The sequence below is a fragment of the Rattus rattus genome, chromosome 7 (assembly GCF_011064425.1).
Source record: "Rattus rattus isolate New Zealand chromosome 7, Rrattus_CSIRO_v1, whole genome shotgun sequence".
Taxonomy (NCBI): Eukaryota; Metazoa; Chordata; class Mammalia; order Rodentia; family Muridae; genus Rattus; species Rattus rattus.
In genome coordinates this window covers 91,401,052-91,424,116 of record NC_046160.1, presented here as the reverse complement: position 1 = coordinate 91,424,116, position 23,065 = coordinate 91,401,052, and the positions used below count along the sequence as shown (strand labels likewise).

At 38.0% G+C, this 23,065-nt stretch overlaps 1 protein-coding gene and 1 pseudogene across 2 annotated transcripts in view; both read right to left on the bottom strand.

The window, feature by feature from the left end:
• Positions 1-5,779: 5,779 nt before the first annotated feature.
• LOC116905787 lies at positions 5,780-8,066 on the bottom strand (annotated as a pseudogene).
• Positions 8,067-12,186: 4,120 nt separating this feature from the next.
• The window catches only part of LOC116905192 (atherin-like), a 31,464-nt gene continuing 20,585 nt past the window's right edge, over positions 12,187-23,065 (bottom strand). For both annotated transcript variants that reach the window (XR_004388496.1, XM_032907985.1), the window contains exon 2: positions 12,187-13,667. Coding sequence is in view for 1 of the 2 variants with exons in the window: in XM_032907985.1 (XP_032763876.1) it covers positions 13,651-13,667 (17 nt within the window). In the remaining variant the exon portion in view is untranslated. The remainder of the gene's footprint in view (positions 13,668-23,065) is intronic.

Below are 23,065 nucleotides of genomic sequence, written 5' to 3'. Positions count from 1 at the left end.
TTGTAGAGGAACCAGAGTTCAGTCCCCTACTCACAACCCAGTTCCGGTGGATCTGTCATCCTCTCCTGACCTCAGCCAGCACCAAGCAGACACAAAGTACATACGTACACATGCAGACAAAACACTAACTCACATAAAATAAATAAATAATTTCAAAGTAAAAGCCCGACGTAAGTGGTTCATATAATTACTGGTTTCACAATTCCAAACGATCAATACTTCCAACACCATCAGTACAGTATCCAAAGTACAACTGTACTTGGCACAGACTGACACAGTTTATGAATATAAAAAGAAATCGTTATCTAACAACACAGGAAACAAAGGCTGATAATGTCTCAAACTGTATTTGCAAGTTAAATAGTAAATATACTGACTTATTTTAATGGTAACAAGAAAATAAGTAAAAATAAAAACTTCAAAAAAAATCAGTACTATTGATCAACTTTCTGTGAAAAAGCTTCCTTGCAAATTAGAATGTTACCCCAAAATATATAAGCATAATAGTAGAAAAAAATTCTTATTAGTATAACCAAATCAAAAGACATTACTATACAAAATCTTTATCATACTAACAAATACAGAAAAAAATAATAACTTTAATTGAATTTAAAAATGTAGAGAAGCTAAGATTCATTACTTTCACCCCCACAACAAGAAAAAAGGCTGAAAATCAATACTCTCTTACATCTACAGTGGAACTGAGGTCAAAAGATGGCTGCTGCTCTGGCACATGCACAGCCAGGCATGTGGGAGCAGAGGCTCTCACCTGGAAGCAGCATCCGTGCGGACACTTTAGAACAGCTCAACAGTTACTGAAGCAGGGCTGGAGAGGTGGCTCAACAGTTACGAGCACTTGCTCTTCCAGAGGACCTGGATTCAGTTCCCAGCAACCACACAGTGGCTCACAACCATCTGTAACTGACACCTCCTTCTGGTCTCTGAGGGCAGTTCACACATACATACATACATATAGACAAAGCACTATACATGCAAAATAAATAAATCCTTAAAATATGTATTACTAATATATACATCTACATAAATAATTAAATTGCTAAGACAATTTAAACCTGTGAAAGAAACCCAGGAATCTTCAACCCTATACTACAGGTAACTAAGGAATACTGAGAACAGGAGAAATCGTCTTTCCCAGGAAAGGCACATCCATTTTTTCCAATACCAAATGATCAGCCCTGAAAACATACATATGAGCAACATTATACAGAGCAAGGAGGTTGTATTTACGTATTCAGGAACACATGTGTAATGAAAATTAATGAACAAAGGGGGCGCGGATTTGAAAGAAAACAAGGAAGGGTATATGGAAAGGTTTGGAGGGAAGAAATGAAAAGGGAAATGATTTAAGTATATTAGAATAAAAGAAATTCTTTAAGAATGTTTATTATTTATATTAGAATAAAACAAAAATTTAAAACCTGCTAGAGGACCCAATCCTATCAAAGTCCCAATATTTTCTTGAGTTTTATTCTTCAGAAACTCTATCAGATTGTTAAAGTAAAAATCTGGGGAAAAAAAAAAAAAACCCTTATCTTACAACAGAAAGAAAAAAAAAAACATAACTTTTCTGAAATGTGCCCAGAGTTCTCTGTACTCTTAAGGGGCCTTCTCTGCAAAACTGAAAGTATTTTATTACAACTTAAGCAACTGGGGTTTTACCTAGCCTGTGTCTAGGTTTTTACAGTACCTGAGAAATCCAGAAGGGAAATACCCACTCCAGCCCCTTTTAACTTCAGATGTAGGGAAAAGATACCCAAGTCAAATTCACAGAAGACTAGTCTTTTAAAAGGACCAGAGAATTTCTTCCCCTCATTCCCTTCTCCCTCCTCCCACATCAACATGACTCCTATGCACCAGCCAAAGAGGACAGCTAAAACAACTGTAAACCTCAGACCATATTTAAAGATTCTCTCAGGAAAAAAGTCTAAATGCAAAGGTTAGCCTCTGACATGAAAGCTACACAAATACAGCCTAACTCTTAGGCAGATAAACATAAAACTTCCTTCCACGTGCTAGGACCTCGGTTTCCACTACCTGATATATTACATCTATCTGTGAAGGTACTTTTAGGGCAAACCTACAAAATGATAGGAAGAAGGGGAGCACAGATGGGCAGGAAGGTGCTGCTGACTGCCAAACAGACTGGAGCCTCACAGAGGTTTTAGAAACACCACCAGAAATGTGAGCTCCACATGCTAAGAATGCTGAGAAGGAGAAGCATGTATCATGGAAAAGCGGGTGGGCAAGATTAGCAGGAGACAGGAAATAAAGAGGAAATGCCACAAATCCACACTTGGCAATAGACAAGGACTGCTGCAGTGATGGTTCAGGAATCAATGAACATAAAGCAGAATAAACATCAAAATACTTAAACATAGGCATGTTATATGAAGACTGCCAGAAATCAGACAGAGAGAAGCAAGAGGATGGTAACAAACAAAGGCCACCTTAGCACAGAAGAAAGGGATCAGGGTTGCATCAAGCTCTCCCCTCCAGAAACCACACAGCAAGAAAGCAACAAAATGAAATATTTCAACTATTAAAGAGAGAACAGTCCAAGCCAGAATTGTAGTATTATACTTCAAAAATACTTTCTCAAATAAGCAACAGTTGAAAGAGATAAAAATCTAACAGACTTATCTTACAAGAAAAGTTTTGAAAGCTCCTTAGTGAAAAGCAAAATTTTATGTCAAAAACTTGGTACACGTGCACACGGTGTGTATGGAAGCCAGAGGAAGGTGTCAGACACCCTAGAAGTGGAGTTACAGACAACTGTAAGCCACCATGTGGGTGCTGGGAGTTAGACCCCGCTAGAAGCGCTATTAACTACTGCCATTTCTCCTTCTAACATTTTAAACCTATCTCGTGTAGCATAGTAAGGCAGCTTTGAACTCTGATCCTCTTACCCTTTTCACTGAAAAATGAAAATATAAATAAAAACTATGACTCCACCATGAGTACAGTACATATGTAGTTTCTATATCCTGTCATTTTTAACATTTTATTCCAAGTATTCCTACAAGATTACATTAAATTCTATACTCAAATAGAATCTCTATCCTCAGAATATAGTTTTAATTTTTACTGTATGAAATAGACTAAAAAAGGACCTGATTTTACTCATAACTTTCTCATATCCAGAAAATACGATTTTCTTCAATCTATGCATTGACTCTACCTATTCTGATACCAATAGACAAACATTATTAATGTGAGCACATGCATACATCTATATACTGTAATCAAGCATTTCAGTATTACCAATTTCTTTCACAATGCTCACAGTATCTCTAAGAGTAATTACCAGGACTCATCTCATGATTCAAAGAAAGATTTCAAACAAAAATACTTCAATGGCCTATTCAAAACACAAGGAAAATCCAACCGTCAATGAATCACAGCTGTAATTTTCACATCATGCTCCACCTCCCGGGATAATTAGCATTCTCTAGTAAGAACTGTCCTAAGATCCCCTGAGAACAAGAAAGATGTAACAAGAGAACTGGGAGCAAAGAGGAGAAACTACGTTCCTTACATTCATTTTGTTTTATGAACTCAGCAAGAAAGTAGAGCAGCAGTGGCACAATTTTAGACTTAAGTGAATTAACTAACTGTAAGAGTGGTCCACTTTCTGATGTGCCATAGAAATCTAAAGAATTATGATCAGTGAGACAGAAGAAGGCTAACAGCGAGTTAGCGATCTCCATTAGTGATTCACTGAGGTAAACCAAACAAATTAATGCATAGACGCTGCACTCATAGTCAGACCGATCCAGTGAGTATTTGGGACATTTCCATTTTACTTTTCTTTTATAATGCCAACAAAACTCTAAATACAGCACACAGAAGTTACTCCACAATTACATAACTTTAGAATCTGAGACGTGGAAAAGGCAGAATATATCATTTCTTCCATCCCTCTCTTCCTCCAGGCCTCCCACTTTATCCATGACATGGACATGGTCCTATATAACATCTTCCTAACTGAAACACTTCATCTTGGAGAGACATTCATTAAGACCCCAAAAATAAACAAAGCTTAAAATACTTAAAGTCAGCAATTCACAAGTTACAGGAAGTTCCTTAAACTTGTAAGGTCTACAAGGTCCTAGTCCTTAAATTATATAAACAGTAACAACTGGCAGGGAGAAGGGATCCTCTCACGAATTGAGATGTCTGCAAGTTGTGTAGGGAGCTCTAGACATGCAGCTATGATGAGTCTTCACCATGCTACCATGGATGGTGTACCTGCCTTTCAGTCATTCATTCTCCTTTAAATAATACAAATAAATTCACTAGTTCATTAAATTAAACCTCAATATAAGTGCAACTTTGGTCTGTGGGTAGTGCCCTATCTGGGGTGAACAGTCATTTGTTCACATCTTGCCAGAAAAGTTACACAACAAAATAGTTAATTCAGAATGGAAACTAGAACCAAGGTCTCTTTACATCCAAATTTTTTTGTTTGTTTTTAATTACAACATGCTGTTGTCAGAAATTTTAAATAGCATGAGATTTTATACCACATAGATGTTAAGAAAACCAGCCTTCTGCAGTTTCATGAATACTGAGAAACAAAATCATCTACTCCACACAAAGCTTAAATAATGAGATCTAAAAATTGTATGTCCCCTGTACTGTATTAAAGTGTGTGTGTGTGTGTGTGTGTGTGTGTGTGTGTGTGTGTGTGTGTGTGTGTGTGTGTGTGTGTCTTAAAAGTTCAGAATCACTGAAACTTGTCCATAGAACCTTATTTGGAAATAGACTTTACGGACATGACCGAATTACTAGAACATATTATGTTAGGGCAGGTCCTAAGTAATGACTGCAGTCATTATGAAAAGGGAATTTGGACTTACATGCATGGATTGCTAGTGAACACTGAAGTGGAAACAGGAATTATGCAGTGACAAGCTACAAAACATCAACAATTTCTAGTAACTGTTGGTCATAGCTAAGAGGGAGGAAAGGAAGTTCTTCCCTAGAGCCTTCAGAGAAAGCATGGCTCTCCCAACATTCTGATTTCAGATGTCCAACTTAGAGAACTGTGAGAAAACAAATTTCTATTGGTATTTTTTTTTGGGGGGGGGAGGCGTGTTTTTTGGCTTGCTTTCTCCTTCTTTAATCTGGGACTTGAGCCCAGGTGATGGTGCCACCCACATCTCAATATGCATACTTTCTTCAGTTAAACTTTTCAAGAAACTCCCTTCCAACCATGCTAGAGGTGTATTCTAAGCTGACAATAAGCCTTCAGTGTCCTTTCCCAAAGATTCAAGTTCTCATGTTCAGAAGACCTCTTGGAAACAATACAGAGGGACTAAGGAGTCCATCAAAACCTATGTTGCAGGCACCAAGAAGATAAAAGTTAATGTAATTTAAACTTCATCACTCTGGTGAAGATGTATGCATTGTCAAAACTTGTATTCTATTTGTATTTACACTCTCCATTACTATCCATGCTATGAGTTTTGTTTGTTTGTCTGCTTGCTTTTGTTTTTGTTTTTGTTTTAAGAAAGCCTGAGCCACTTGATGTTCTGGTCCCATATGACAATCACTTCTCGCTGTTAGAATCCCTTGTCCTTTTCCCTTTGTCATGACTTGTAGAAAAATGAGGGCTGTGAGGGTAGTGCTAGACTTTTCCTGGAAGTCATGAGCAATGCCCAAACAGAAGAGGAGAGAAAGGTGAACACTTTGGAGGGCAATTTGAGTCTTGTGGACCAAGGTACAGTTTTGTGCATGTCTAAACGAAGGCACGGCATGGCTGACCATACGGTAAGGGTCACATGGGTCACATAGGACTGTCCACAGGATTATGAGTGTGGTGGGGGAGGCAGTGTAAAACATTCAAAGATTAAGCATCTCCCTAACTGCTTTTCTCAGAATGGCCTACATCTTTAAAAAAATCTATTTCACTATTTTTTTAAACTTACAAAAATGTTAAATCACTAATTTTTAGTGTTTCTTGTTTAGAAGGAAAGCAATGGAGATGCAGAGAAAACAGCTGAACTACACCAGTATGTTAAAGATTAAAATTAGGAAATAGCTTACAAACATACAAACCAATATGCTAAACTGAACAAAACCCAGGGTATGGGATATTTAAAAATACTTTTCTCTTGGATCAGCACACACAAAAAAAAATATCCTGAGTTTCTGTATTACCCGTGTCCAGTAAAATTACTTCTGATAAAAATAACACAGATTGTGTGCAGAAATCACCACCCAAATACCTCTCAGAGACATTTGACATCAAGGTCAGGCAGTTTACTTGGAAGAAAACCGTGATACATACAACAGAATTTCTGTAGAGACATCTGTTCTCTGTACATGGGAATATTTTACATCTCACACATGGGAGGCACTGGTACTTTGAAACTTAAAAACTTACTAGAGTCATTAGGATGGAGGTGAAGAGTTCGTACAGCCTTCCGTGATTTCAAAGAGGCAGTGACAGATGCTCGTCCTCCTGACAACGTCAGAAGCAGTGTCTTGAGAGTAGTTCTCCAGCGTTGGTTTGATGTCACGATCCATCAGGAGGATTCCAGGGTGTCTCTGCTGTCTCTGCTCCCAGCAGCAGGGTGCAAAGGGGTCAAAAGGTCTTTTGTTTTGGAGTTGATGTCTGCATCATGCTGAAGTAAGAAAAAGGCCACCCTGGTACTATTCCACTTACAAGCTCTGTGCAGCGGTGCCCAGCCATCTATGGTCACTGCATGAACATCTGCCCCCGAGCCACCAGCTCATGAACAACCTCTAATGTCCACTGTAGGCTGCCTGGTGAAGAGGGGTATATTCATCTTCATCTCCAGTGCTCGCTTCAGCGGCCTTCTCAGAGAGGAGTCTCTGCACTGTAGCAAGCCGATTTTTTTTTTCAGCAGCCTAAAAAGGCAATTTGCTTGGGTTTTTTCCATTTCTTTTCTTGCAATTGATACCACTTTTCGTTCTTTTCCTCTTGCTCCTCATCTTCATCAGAATTGCCTACCCAGAGACTCTGAGTACCAGTGGGCTCAGGTGTCCGTGGGCTTCCAACAGTTCAAGCCGGCTAAACTGTTGAAAAAGTCCACAGAGCTTTCCAGGTCTGGTTTTCCATCATCCTTTATTTTTTCTCTTTCCATTTTTACTACTCTTCTGAATAAAAAACATTTCAAGTACTGTTTGATTCTTTCCAACCTTTCACAGAGAGCTTCTATTGTTTTAAGCCATCCAGTCTATTGTGGTTTATTACAACCATATCTTAGAAGTCTAACACATACACAGCTTTTGTACACATTGACATCATGTTACACTGATACCATCATTATATTAATATATCTTTTAGATCAGAATGAAATACATAAGGTTGGGTATTTATGAAGAAAGGAGGTGGCTTTAGTTTACAGTTTTGAATCCTGAGGGTTCACACAGCATAGAACCAACCCTGGCTAAGAACGCCATAACAGAAGATATCATCCTGGCAGAGTTGCTATGAAAGGGAGGAATCACATGGCCAGAAAGATAGTCAGAAAGAAAGGAAGGCAGACTTCCTCTGTTTTTAACAACTCTCTCAGATGACCTTACTCAGAGATTTTATGAGAAACCACAATGACTTAAGGACCCTCCCAGAAGGCTCTACCACTTAAAGGTTCCACCTCAACACCACTGTTAAAGTTTAATGATCAACTATCTCCCACAAGTTTGTGTATTGAATATCTAGTCCCTGATTGATTGTGCTGATTTGGGAGGTTCTGGGAAATTTAAGAGATAATAAGCCACAGATGGTCATCGAGTGAGAGAGAATTTGGTCAAAAGATGCAGGAGTGCTTGGTATTGGTGCAAAGGTGCATAATTATCAATGGCCACCAAAACTTGCAACAGCGAGTGCGTCTCATGAGCCCAATGAATGAAAGTCACAAATAGGTGAGTGAAAAGCAAACGTAGTTTGGTGAGCATCAGGTGTACATGTGCCCTGACATCAAGAGCTCCCTCTCAAAAGAGGAGGAGTACCAAGTACTGTTAGCTGGTTCTTGGAATTTTAAAAAGAACTGTTAATCCCAGCACTTAAGAAGCAAGGGCCATTGATCTCTGAGTTCAAGGCTAGCCTGGTCTACAGACCAAGTTCCAGAACAGCCAAGGATACACAGAGAAACCCTGTCCAGTGGAGAAGGGGGTGGGGGACAACAAGTCTGTAAAGGGAGAAGAACTTGCAGGGAAGTAGCCATGATCTGTCCATCAGCACACTGTTGGTTGTTTCTGGTTTTTTAGGAACCACAGTGTATGTTTTTAGCTGTACTCAGCACATAGCTATCATCAGTGGAAGCCTTCCTGGTCAGGGCCCCATCCTACCTTCCTGCCAGTCTTCATGGGGCCTAGCTAGAAGAAATAATGGAGAAGGGTTCATTGTGTGGCCTTTGTCTCTGTCCCCTCCTGTCTCCCCATCATAAGAAGTAGATTCTCTGCTGTGCATTCCTGCTAACATAATGTTGTGCCCAAAGCACATAAGACCAAAAACATGGACTAAACTCTGCAATAATGAGCCAAAATACATCTTTTTCTCTTTAAATGGAATCATTTGGGCAAGACACACTCAAACTACATCCAATGAACCATTCAATAAGAAACGCAAGAGTTTTCAAAATTCTTGCTTTACTGTTTACACTCTTACTTTACTACTCACTCCTAATCAACTCCCACCACTACCACTGAAGGACCTAATTTAAATCAAATTTCAAATTCCCAAACTTTGACCCTGACTTTGCTCCTTTCCAACATTAATTAATCTCCTCCAAAGCTTGTGACAGTCAGTGCTGTCAACCTGACAGAATCTGGAATCGGTGAGGACACAGGCCTCTAAGTGTGTCTGTGAGAGACTGTATTAAGTCATTGACTGAGGTGGAAACACTTTCTTACTCTAGGTAGGACCATGTCCTCACTAAATGGACTCCAGACTGCACAGGAGAGCATTCGTCCATCACCTCTTCCTCCTGACTCTGAAGGCAGAATGACCGGCCACTTCAAACTCCTGCCACCGACATTTCCCCAACATGAGGACTTTACTTTGAACTATGAGCCAAAAAAAAATCCTTTCTCCCTTAAGTTCTTTTTCCAGAAACAAGAAAGCAAAAGTCAAGTGGTCCTATCCTCCTCCCCTACTTCAGTAATCAACAAACACAGCTTTGTTCTAGCAATAGGATATACATGTGCCTAGCTTTTCTCCAGAAGAATTATCTTAACTTCATCGTACACAGCAAAGAACGCTGCCTCTGTCCTGACATAGGTTGTTGTGTGGCTTTCCTTGGAAAAGATAACCATTTTAAAACAGTCAGCACTCCAGCCTCACAAAACACGGCATGCAAGTGTGCCCAGATGTGCATTTTCCCTCACAATTGTTGTGCTTAACAAACATTTAAAAAGTAAAGCTCAAAGGGCAAGTTTTATTTTAATTCTTTCAGAGAATTGCAAAGTAAGGCATTATATTTAAATGTAAAGAAGTAAAATTTTAAGTGGAGTTCTGACTTCTAAACATGTCTGATTCTTATAACTGAGAATTAATACTTTTATAAAATCTTCCTAAAAATGTTTTCCAATAGTTATTATCCTAAAAAAGATTTAAAACAAAAAACTTTAGATAATCAAAATCAAGTTAATATTACACAATGAGGAGTTTCCAATGATAGAAAAAATTTAAGAAAAAATGTTTCATTTCTTCTCTCAAAAATTTCAACAAACTACTTTAGTCGCATTTTTATAATGTTCCCACACACCAAATACTCAGAAGAAAGTACTTCCCTGAGTGAATCTTGGTTTTGTACTTTTTAAATAGTGTCTCAAACAAGATTTCTCTTTTGATAATCTAAGCTTAATAGTACTCGGCAAATAAAAGAAACTGGTAATTCTGAATTTTACCAATTATTAGCGATCAATACTTTTACAAATTAAATTCTAAAGACCAGAAATTACATCGTAAGGTACTTTTTAAAACTAGCTCTAGGTTTTAAAAGTATGTTTTCTAACATACTTGGAAAAGGCATTTTACTTAAATTCTATAAACTTTAAATAAATTGCAAAAAATGTTTTGAGATTATAAAACAAATATAATTGTTGTATTTTTCTAGCTGTATATTCCAAAATCAGCATTTTTATCAGTTTTTAGAGAATAAGATCACATTTCAAATTATTTTTAAATGGTATATTTTAGTCTTAAAATCAACTGGAAAAAAATAAATTAAAACAGTTTTAGAAACATTAAGCAAGTGGTTTAACTTCCTCTAACCCCGAGTCAAGCAGTGATTCCAGAGGAGAGGTGGTGAGCATGGTATTGTTTCCAGACAGCTGCACAATAAAAACACATTTTTATCAAATTAAAAACACATCACCTCAGCTATGTATATCTCTAGGCTTCCACTCACAAAGGAGGCAGTAAGGCCGGCCCCTCTGCATAAAGTGCCATGGGAGAGCCGGCTTTCACAGCTGCTTAATACTCCGTTTCCACAGCTTTGGAAACTTGATTCCTACTTCTTGCCCTGAGCATCTTATGGAGTCTACAGATACAAATGCTTTACTAAGGTCCAAGGAACCCAATGATGGATGGATAAGTAGTAATGCTTGCTGCAAAATATCACCTTTACAAAGCATAAAAATTCAAAATAAAGTTCAAGAAGTACAATCACAGATATGAGAACTCAAAATACATTTCAGGAAGTCTTATTTGCCTACATCATACTTTTTGGAAAATAACATCTATATTTCCACGCACTAGTTTTCATCCTTTCTAGTTCTAGCTTTAACCTTGTACTCAGAAGTTCTACAAGGACCAAAGGGATGGCTCAGCAGGCAAAGGCGCTGTCTACGTGCACCAGGCAACTGAGTGAGCCTCTCAACCCACACAGCGGTAGACGAGAAAACCAACTCCGCAAAGCTTCTTCCACTCTGTCTTCACATACGAACCTCAGCCCATGCTCCTCTACCCCCAACATACACCTCATGCACGTGCAAGTGCACACACACACACACACACACACACACACACACACACAGAGACAATTTAAATAAAAATAATTTAACAAGTTATGCTAGATAAGTGATTAGCATGACAAAGAATCTATCAAATCCTGAAGAAATTATTACTGACTTGATTCTGCATTTGCCTACGGAATAAATGATGAGCGTCCTCTATTCACAATGCATGTGACCAGAAGTGTTTCAGGTTCAGTTTTTTTTCAGTTTTTGGAATTTTTTTCAAAAACACAATGAGATGAAATGAGTCTAAATACAGAATTCACTTTTGTGTCATACAGACCTTTACATAGCACAAAGGTAACTATATTAATATTTTTAATATATCTTTTTATTTGACCCATCCCATGAAGTGAGATGTGGAATTTTTCACTTATGTTGTCATGCTGGTTTCCTATCTTAGTATACTGAATCTCAGATTCTACTGTTAGGGATAATCAAGCTATATTCTATGTCAAAAGAATGTCTAAAGTGCTCTGACTACACTAAGATACTTTGCCTATTTAAAGCATGTGATGGGCCAGCAAGATGGATGAGTAGTCAAAGGGACCTGCTGCCAAGCCTGATAACCTGAGTTCAATTCCCAGGACCTACATAGTAAAAAGGAGTCCATCTTCAAGGTGTCCTCCAACCTCTACACTCCTGCTGTGCCACAAATGGCATAAGTACACACATGCACACACAAATTCTCTCAAAGGAAACAAGAAACATTCTATGATAACACAATATAACTAATACCAAGTGTGTATAGAGATTCTATGAAAGTTACAAAATGCATCTGAAAATATTCAGGAATGGCAACAGTGTAAAGGTTCAGCCGCACTTATGGTGCCCAGCATCACAGCAGGGATCTCTACATGAGCATTCTCTGACTCAGAGCATTACCTTTTCTCAAGATCTTTCTGTATCTTTAGCAAATAAAGAACAACTTCCTTACAAATATCCAAATAGCTTTTCAAGCTGTTTTTGAGATCGCTGATTTCCACAAGTAGGAATGTTTCATTCACTTTCCTTTCAAATGTTCGCTCAGAAAAATTCTAATTAACTTTTCCATACTAAATCTCTGCCCTCTTTAACTAAACTTTTTTTTTTTTTTTTCCGGAGCTGGGGACCGAACCCAGGGCCTTGCGCTTGCTAGGCAAGCGCTCTACCGCTGAGCTAAATCCCCAACCCCCTTAACTAAACTTTTAAGATCAGAAAAAAATGTTTATAATTTATTTGACTTTTATAAGCTGGAAATATTAGACTTGTTCTACCTATACATGTCTGATCTAACACGATGCTCAAGAAACACTGCAAGCTCTGCTACAGTCTACTTCTGCTTCTAACAACTAGATATGGCTTCTCTCAATAAACACACAAAATACAGTTAGAGGTCTCTCCCTCTACCCTGCGTCTATTAAATTTATTTCTGATTTCTTTTTAATAACACTGAGAGCCTGTAGTGTCAGGCATGGTAGCACACATGCTCTGATCCTAACAATCAGAAGGTGGAGGCAGGAAAACTGTGATTTCAGGCCAGTCTGATCTGTACAGCAAATCCCTGTCTCAAAAACAACAAAAAAGGGCGGGGCTAAGCAAGCCCTCTCCCGGCATGTACAAGCTACTAATTTCAATATCCAAAACTGAAAAGATCGTGGAACAGGTTTTAAAAGAAATGCAACCCTAGCCCCCAAAACAGTGATGGTTGAATCAATACAACCTCTTTTAACAACAACAAAAACTATTTTAATAAAGAATACAAAGTCATGTTACTTTTGAATGCATGACTGTGACAGCATTACTATCACCCCCAACCTGAAATAGTCCGAATGTCCATCAACTAGTGAGTGGATAAACTAACTGTGGTAAATCCCCAGAGCACAGTACTAGTACACCACTGAAAATCAAGTACTGATTCACACGGGGACAGGAATAGCACACTGCTTTATATGATGTAAAAGAAGCAGATTCCAAAAGCTAAGTTCTAGATAATTCCATTCAAGCAGCACAGTTTGAAAGGTAAACTGTGTGAGCAGAAAACAGATCCACACTGCTGCCAGTCATGGTGAAAGACGGGGCTTAACTACAAAGGAACATGAATGAAGCGGAAAGCCTGTAGAACTGCTTTAATTGAAGGAACAAATATGTATGCCAATCCTCTTAGAATTAATATTAAAAGTAGAGATGTTAATATATGACTTAATTCATGTGTGGACACGTTTTAGAAGAGCTACTAAAACATCAGAAGTTTCTAAAGTGAGTTTATTCTCATTACCAGTTACGCCACACAACAACCTAGGCTCCATATAGAAAATGTGGTCACAACTTGTTTTTACCAAGTTCAAAACTCGAAAATCAAAGCTATTAAAAATTAACATGCTGTGATTTTATGATGAAACAGATTATACTAGGTAGGCAGGCAGAAAATACTTCCCAATTAATACATAATTAACTAGTTTGGACTAAGTGGCCAGTTGGCACTATACTCCATTGGTACATATACACACAAATTTAAAAACAGAATCATCTCAAAAGAGTCAAATGGAAACACAAAGGTGCTATCCACAAAAGTGTACTGACCTGAATCTGTTCAGTTAATAAATAATAATGGAAAGGACTTGATCTTGGATGAAAACACCACCAGGGCCATAGACGGCCTCAGCCAGAACAGCAGCCTGAAACAAAAGAAAGTAAATTAATTCACCCTCCTCAAATTTCAGTTAACATTTTACTTCTTAGCTCTTTATTCGTGTTCACGTGGAAGTCACAATAAGGGAAGGCCTGTATTCTATAGCCACAATTTTACAAATGCCAAGAAGGAATGGACTTTCACTTTGCAAACTACATCCAAACTCAGTTGCACTCAATTGTCTTAATTTGCTTCATATTCAGTCCCAAAACATTGAGCCCCAAATGGTTCCTTCCCAGTCATAAATATTCCTCTCCAGTCTAGACCTCAAAATCTGCATCCCAAACAACCCAACTAGTTCTTTGTTTCTTCCTCCTCCTACACAAACTTCCATTCCAATTCATTTAGTCTGCTTGCTTGACACAGAACAATTTTATTATCCTAGCTGTCACCACTCAGTGAGCATTCCTGAAGTATAAAAGAAGACATTGTAAATTTTACTTTGTTGAGTGTTAAATAACCTCATATACATATAAATACTGCATCCTTCTGGGATGTGTTCACATTATTTGGAATTTTCTTCTCAACAGAGGAATGGATACAGAAAATGTGGTACATTTACACAATGGAGTACTACTCAGATATTAAAAACAATGACTACATGAAATTCCTAGGCAAATGGATGGAACTAGAAAATATCATCCTGAGTGAGGTAACCCAATCACAAAAGAACACACATGGTATACACTCACTGATAAGTGGACATTAACCCAAAAGCTTGGAATACCTAAGAAAAAATTCACAGATCATGTGAAGCCCAAGATGAAGGAAGACCAGAATGTGGACGCTCCATTCCTTCTTAGAAGGGAGAACAAAATACTCACAGCAGGAAATACAGGGAAAAAGAGTGGAGCAGGGACTGAAGGAGAGGTCACCAAGAGACTGCCCCACTTGGGGATCTATCCCATATGCAGCTACCAAACCCAGTCACTATTGCTGATGCCAAGAGCTGCTTGCTGACAGGAGCCAGATATGGGTGTCTCCTGAGAGGCTGTGCCAGAGCCCTACTGATACAGATGAGGATGGTTGCAGCTAACCATTGGACTGAACAAGGGGACCCCAATGGAGGAGTTAGAGAAAAGACTGAAGGAGCTGAAGGGGTTTACAACACCATAGAAAGAACAACAATATCAACCAACCAGATCCCCAGAGCTCCCAGGGACTAAACCACCAACCAATGAGTACACATGGAGGGACCCATGACACCAGCCACATATGTAGCAGAGGATGGCATTGTCTAGCATCAATAGGAGGAAAAGCCTTTGGTTCTGTGAAGGCTCGGTTCCCCAATGGAGGGGAATGCCAGGAAGTTGAGGTAGGAGTGGGTGGGTGGGAGTGGGAGCATCCTCATAGAAGCAGGAGGAGGAGAAGAGGTATAGGAGCGGGGGGGGGGGGATAAGATTTGAAATGTAAAAACATAAAATATCCAAGAAAAATAAAATTAAAAAAAACTAGCCAGCACACAATCCATGTCCAATATTATAAGATTTGCTATAATCTCATGAAAAGTAAAAATACTAAAGAAAAAATAAAAATCTTTAAAACTAAATAAACAATTATGTTTGTAATAGGTAAAATATAAACTACTTCCTTTTGATGACGTGTCAAAGACAGAAAGTTACAAGTCACAGGTTTACATTCCATTTGTGGTGTTGAATTGTCAGTCATTTTCTCATATTTTAGGAAAAGAAACGATTGAGTTACAATGAGCAGATCCTAGATGGGAAGAGAAAAACAGCAACTGGTCCACTGATGTTCATCTTTAAAGAAATGCTAAGTCCTGTTCTACAAAAGAAAACACAGAAAGCACACATGAAAGAAAGAAAAGTCTAAATTTCTTGGGAAGTTACATATTAATAGATGACAGAAAGAAACTGTCTAAAGGAAAATTGGCCATTTTTGAGAAAGAATATTAAGGGAGCAACAGCTGTAAGCCTATCTAAAATAAGACGCTAATTATCACAGTCACAACCTCATCCTGTAAGACTAATGGTCCTTGGGCTACTACGGCATCTCAAAAGCCTGGCTTCAGAGAGGATTAGATGAGACTGTACCTACAGATGATATGGATGAAGCTACCCAGACTGATGGAGGCAACCCATAAGAAGCTGCTTCCAATATTTAATTTCTCTACTGGAATGTGTCGACCTAAATAGAGCACGAGGGTACACTGCTCCGACTTAGACACAGAGGCAGTAAACAGGGCATCAGTGCTCCCTAGCCATAGACCACCTTGTTAAGGAAGAGTGAATGAGAGAGAAAGTCTCAAAGGAAACACTGATGACATCAATGGGTCTCTACATTTCCTGCTTTTCTTATAGCACTAATGTTCCGGTGACTCTGGTGTATCAATGGAAGTTGCATTCATCTTGCAAAGAAAAATAGGCAAGGGAGATGATATTCATGGGGAAAGAAAGTACTTCATGCTAATAACAACAAAAGAGAAGATACAGCAGAGCGGTTAGAGTGCAGAGTGCTTGCCTAGCATAAATGAGGCCAAGTTCAATTTCTAGCACCAAACAAATCAGGGATGGTGGTATCCACCTGTAATTCCTGTACTCAGGATACTTAGGATACAGGAGGAGCAGAAGTATAAGGTTATTCTCAGCCATACAGCAAATTTGAGCACAGACAGAAATATATCAGATCTTAGATAGATGATACATACATACATACATACATACATACATACATACATACATACATGCATGCATAGGCAGGCAGACAGACAGATAATAGTATTAGGAATAAAAATCTATCCCAATACTATTTGAACAAAAATGTGTAGAGACCCATTGATGTCATCACTGTTTCCTTTGAGCCTTTCTCGCTCATTCACTCTTCCTTAACAAGGTGGTCTATGGCTAGGGAGCACTGATGCTCTGTTTACTGCCTCTGTGTCTAAGCCAAAGCAGTGTCTGGCACCCCAAACTGTACCAAAGTCCTGTGGATAATTAGATCCTAGGGAAGAACTTAATACTATTATTAATACTATTAACTTAATTAATATTATTAATACTATTATTTTGCTAAATGGATATAGAAATAAACTGCCTCCTAAGTTATTAGCTTTATACCCATAGACTATTACCTCTCCCAACCCTCATCAGTGAAGTGTCTCTTATAGTAAAGGGCAATCAATACAAAAACCCAGAACTGATCAAACAGCGAAGAATAAGAGACTGTGGAACGCCAGCTCTCGATGGACAGCTAGGTCACACCCTGTCCCCACAAGGTTCAGGGATCATCTTGGAAGAGAGGAACAGAAAGACAAGAGCAAGAGCTTGTGATGTCTGCAACAGAACAGTATTTGCCAGACATGAAGCACTGTTGTACGTATGAGCGCACAGCAATTGTCACTGCTTGAACAAAACCTACAAGAGTTCAGGCCAGCCAGAATCCCAGCACAGATGGGAAGGGGTTCATGTGATGCCACCCCGAGTTAAGAGCTACTGGCAGTGACTGCCACTGGATGAAGAAAACAAGGTTTCTTCAGGGATGCAAACTTTGGGAGACAAACAGTGCTCCAGCTGATGGCCCCACAACTGTGCACATACAAGCAGCACTAAATGGACTCAGAAAGTTTTTTCAAAAAGCACATGGAAGTTAGGGAAACTGGAGGGAGAAAATAACATTTTTTAAATGTAAAAACAACCCACGGTTTAACATCAGTCAATTATGTACTCTCTGAGGATTAGAAACTAGTGTGTGCGACAAAACTTCAGGCTTGTCATTTGGCAAGTTGAACAACCTTAAATGTAAAACAATTAACAAGCCACAGTTAATCCTAAAACCCTCTCCGAATAGTGACCTCTCTCTTTACATGAAAAAAAAAATGTATAGATGGTAATTCTATCCCTCACCTCGCCCACATAAAGTACCAAATAGCAAGTTATAAACTATTCCCAACTACAGTTTGGAAATAAAGTATATGTGCTGTCAATTTGTGTGTTTTATATTATGAGTTTCAGGCTATGGTCATAAGTTTTCTGTCTCATTTCACTGAGAGCGGGGACACACTATTAGCAGCATGGTGCCCCTGCAGAAAGGCAGTTATTCTGTGGCAGAATCAGATTTAGGAACGACAAGAAAAATCAATGGCTCCTACCAGGGAAGGGGACATTCCTCCACAGAGTATCACTCACCTCTTAAGTAATGTGAATAAAGCAGGAAAAGGGTTTCCACATTGACAACAGTACTTAATTCTATGTTGTTTTCAAGCCAAAGACTACAGTACAAGTTAATTTAATATGCTGGAGAAAACATATCTTTAACTTTGTCTCCTTACAACTGGGGAAAACAAAACTAAAAATACAAAGTTTAAAAGCCAATCTGGTAAATTTTATTGTTTAAATTATTAGCACATGGAGCTATGCATGCTACATTTATTTGGGGCAGGAAATCTATATTGTCAAATTAGTTAAGTACTGTCATATACCATGCTGATAAGGTGTTCTCACCTATCAATTACTATATTTATCCATGCGGTTTTATTATATTAAATAAAATATAATGTTTATATTTTATCTCTTTATATTTGTAATTATTTATTTTATACTTATCTCCAGCCCCTATTGAGTTCTTTATATCCAAAGTTACAAGACTCATATAAGGAAGAATAAAATGCTATCAAAGCCAGGATCTTACTCATTTCACTACACAGTGAGCACCTAGAAACCACCTAGGGAGAACAAATCATGGGCCTGAAAAGATATTCGCAGTCTAATATGTACTCAGCAAATATTTTTAAATTTTAAAAAGTTTCCAGGACTAAGGCACAGCGTCTAGGGACATGTGTTTGGACAACAAAAGTACAGATCACTGTAAAAATGACAACAGTGGCTACTGCTGGAAACACAAACAGTTATAACTGAGCACTGTTTAAGCTAAACCAGTAATCTTAATCCTTTTACTGATGGTTCCGTCAGGATATTGTTCCAATAGTGCCCCACTATAGAACAGTCCTCATGGACAAGAATTTTTGAAGGAGTTGCTGTTTTCACAGAAGCGACAGAAATGTACAACATAATCCTGGAACAACTTGTCATACAAAGCTATCAAAGATGAGTGCTGTCATGTTAAAAGAATTCAGAACATCTTCAAGGTATTCAGTGTTCAAAAGAGGAACTTTATGAACTTTATGAGTCACAGTAATCACAGTGCACTGAAATCTAAATATGCCATGTAAGTTACTGAGACATTAAAACAGTAGCAAACAAAGCATCTAACACCTTCAAAGGTTATAAACTCATTATCTTCAAAATTGGTAAATACAAATGAAGCAAACATTTATTGTCTTGCAAATTTTACAGTCAATAATACAATAAGTAAGGACAGTATTCTATGCAAGTATTCTTCTTAGAAGAAATAATTTTCTTAGAATATCACCATTTTGCAACCCCATAAAAAATTAATGGCAGAAAGTCATCCAATATCAAATGCCTCCTCAGGTTTTACAAACAGATCACATCAATTCTGATTAAATCTGGATTCAGCTGGAAATCTTTAGAGCATACAGAAAACAGAGATGAATGCTGAATTATACTATCATATATAATCAGCAAAAGTCAGTCTGTGAAAAACTGTAAGCCCAGAGCTGAGTAGCTAAATTAAAAGGAAACGAAGGGAGAGATGAGTGGGGAACATGTGGACTAATAGCTCAAAAGACACCAAACTTATTTTAAAAAATAAAAAAATTAAGACTAAGCCACAGTGTTCAGATACACACTTGGACGATAAAAAAACAGATCACCATAAAAATGAAAACAATGTCTACTCTTGGGAAACAAAGTAGTTATGACTGAGGTAAGATACACAGAAAGCTGTGGGAGAACTCACAGGTTCTGGGTGGATTTCTAAATGGGATGCCTTTTAAAACATGAAGTAAATATTCATTTTGCTGTTTGTATTTGTGCTTTATGTTATAATTTAAAAGCTTTTATAAAAATACAAATAAAAAATGTTTCTCAGCCTGAAATCCTTAAAATTCCAGCCCTATCAGGTTTTTGCTGTGTTTCACAGTCTTCAGTCTTCACATCTATATCAGAGAAAGTCACGCCCCATAATTATGGTAATAGTACAGTTAGAATGTTTAGCAAGTTGTCTACTGAACAGTCAATAAATGGTTATTATTATCTGTGCAAAAGAAGAAGCTATATACAAGGTGGCCATCAAAATGTTTACACTAAATGGTTATGCCAAGTGCTTGAATAGTCACATATCAATCTTTTTGGTTTTTAATACACATAGTAATCTTTTAAAGGTATCCTAAGTCAAATATTATGGCACAGGCCTATAGTTCCAGCATTCAAGAGGCTGAGGCTAAAAGGCTGCTTTAGCCCAGAGAGTCAAGACCAGTTTGGACAACCGAAAAAGACCTGCTCTTGAACCAATGGTTTCCTGTGTATTAGTCACTTTTCATCTAAATCCTTCCAAGCTAAAAGTACATCAGATAGTACCAATGTAAGTTTGGTTAGTCAGAAATTACACAAAATGCCTTTAAAAGGACCACAGATTTAGTTATGAGCATACATTCTATTTTTAAAATTAATACATGGTAAAATGAGCTTTGGGAGAGAAGCAAAAGTATACAGTTCCAAGACTTTTAGTGTTTATAAAAGTATTATCACAATCAATACAGAACAGTTTTATCACTAATACCACCCATGAAAAAAATCCCTGTGCTCTATATAGTCACACACTGGTCCCACTCTAAACTGGGAATTTTAGTCCATTTTGTGCTACTGTAACCACTATCTCAGAGAGTAAATTGTAGAGAACAGAAGCATATCCTTCACAGTTCTGGAGGCTCGGGAGTCCAAGATTAAAACTCAGTGCTTGAGGGCTGAGAGACAGCTCAGTAGCTTAGGATGCACACAGGCTACCCTTGTTGAAGACCCAACCACTCCCAACTCAGGCAGCTCCTGACAGACTGTAACTCCAGTACCAGGAGATCCAATGTCTCTGGTCTCTGAAGACACCTATACTCACAGAGATATATATACACACATACACATAATTTTAAAAATAAAAAACTTTTTTTAATGTTTCAATGCTTGATGATGGCCCTTTTTGCTACATACTAACATGGTGAATGGCAAAGGTACAAAAGGAGACAAATACTGTGTCATCGCCTAACAGAACAGAAGAAGCACACTTACTTCCAGAAAGTCTTAAGGTCATTCTACTTTATTCATAAGGGCACTACCCATTAGATCCTACCTTTCAACACTGTTGCACTGGAATAATCTCAACACTAATGTTTGTGGGAGACAAAACCAATCAAACTATAGTACCAATGATCTGTTGGTACTGTCACAGTTTTGTCTTTTGCCAGTGACATAAATGGAACAATGAGACTGGCTTCTTTCACAAAGCAAGAGAGTCAGTCTCTGAGAGTCAGGCAAGTTGTTAAACATTCAAATTGTTACTTGATTCTCATTGTGAAGTATTTCATTGCATGACCTACCACAGTTCATCCACTCATGCACTGACATCTGAACTTTTCTAGTTTATTGCAGTTGTGAACCTGTGTTCCACTTCTGTTTGGTAAATCCGCATCTGAGTATGTACCACGTGATTGTAAGGAACGCTCCATGCTGCTGTACAGTTCTGTGTCCTCATGAGCGGTACATGAGCATTCTAGCTGCTCTGTATCTTTGCTAGCTTGCTACTGCCAGAATTCATTTACCTGTTTCTTTACCGTTGGTATCTGAATAGCTAGGTAATGGTACCTCATTATTTTAATTTGCATTTCTACTGGCTAATGATGTTTATAGGCTCTGTTTTTTAAATATATACTACAGTTAATTCTATTTGCCAGAGGACCACATTTAATATTATAGCGCTTAGCCTGTTAATGGGATGAAATTCTTGATATCTTTTCAGAATCATTTACCACACAAAATTTCAAATTGGCCTCATAAGCAAGGAACATTTATGCAAAGTTTTTCAATCCATTGGGTAGAAAATGTACTCAAATTCAATTTATATTAAATTGGAATTTGTAAATTTTTCTGAAATTAAAAAAAGTCTTCAACTTCTCATCTTTTCAAAGTCTTTTTTTCATGAAATTATCTAATCGTAAAAAGCATTTACTGAGTGGACATTTTGTATTAGAAATTATACTAAGCCTTAGACGTACAAATATTAACAAGCCAAAAGATCTTAACCTGTAGAACTTCATATTACTCGTGTGTGTGTGTGTGTGTGTGTGTGTGTGTGTGAACATACATGTATATGTGTGTTTGTGCGATATGCTTGTGTGGGTATATGCACTTGTGTATAAGGGTGTTCCACATACATGTGTGTACAGCCATTTGATCTTATGTTCATGCCTGTGTGTGAGCTAGCCCACATAGGCATATATGGAGGCCGGAGGCTGATGCAGAAATGTCCTCCTCAATGACTAGACCTTATTTGGTGTGGCAAGGTCTCTCCCTGAAGCTGGAGCTCACTGTTTCAGCTAAAGTAGCTGGCGAGCTTGCCTGTGGGATCTGCTTGTCTTTACCCCAACCCCTAGAGCTGTTGTCATAGGTATGCACCACTACACTCTGCACTCAGTCTCCATGCTTCCACAGCAAAGAACTAAAGAACTTACCCACTGTGCCATCTCCCCAGAACTGCACCTTAATTTTTTAAAATTTAACTTATATATATGAGTGTTTTGCATGCATATATGCCAGTGTACCAATTGTGTGCCAATGCCCAAAGAGGCCAAAAGAGGGTGCTGATACTCTGGAACTGGACTTAGAGGAGACTGTAAGCCATCTAGGTGGTGGAGAAATAACTCAGCAGTTAAGAGCATTTGTTGCTCTTATAGAGGACTTAGGTTCAATTCTCAACACCCACAGAGTGCCTCACAACTATCTATAACTCTAACTCAAAGGGATCTGATGCCCTCTTCTGACTCCCAAGAACACCAGGCATGCATATAGTATACATACATGTAGGCAAAACAAACACATAAAATAAACAAGTCTAAAAAAATTTATATATCATCTAAATTAAGAAACCAACCATGAAAATTCTGTATAAATACATTTATTTATGAATTATTTGCTGATACTTTAATTTTATTCTTCCTCTGTAAGTAAAAGATATGAATATTGGTTATAATATAAAATATGATTCTAGTTTTGTTATCCTGGGTCTAAAATTTCACACTTACATATTACTATACAACTAAGGAAGCTTCCTCTCAGGTACGTTCAGAGGAAGGTATCTCCCATTAAAGTGAGTGAGTTATCTGGACCATAGTTTAGCTCACCCCTTGATTTTGCTGCAGTAACCTTATTTGTTCTTCACACACACTAACAAAATTCTCACTATTACTTATAACTTAATAGACAAATCACAGATGCTATAAAACAAACGCTGAAACAC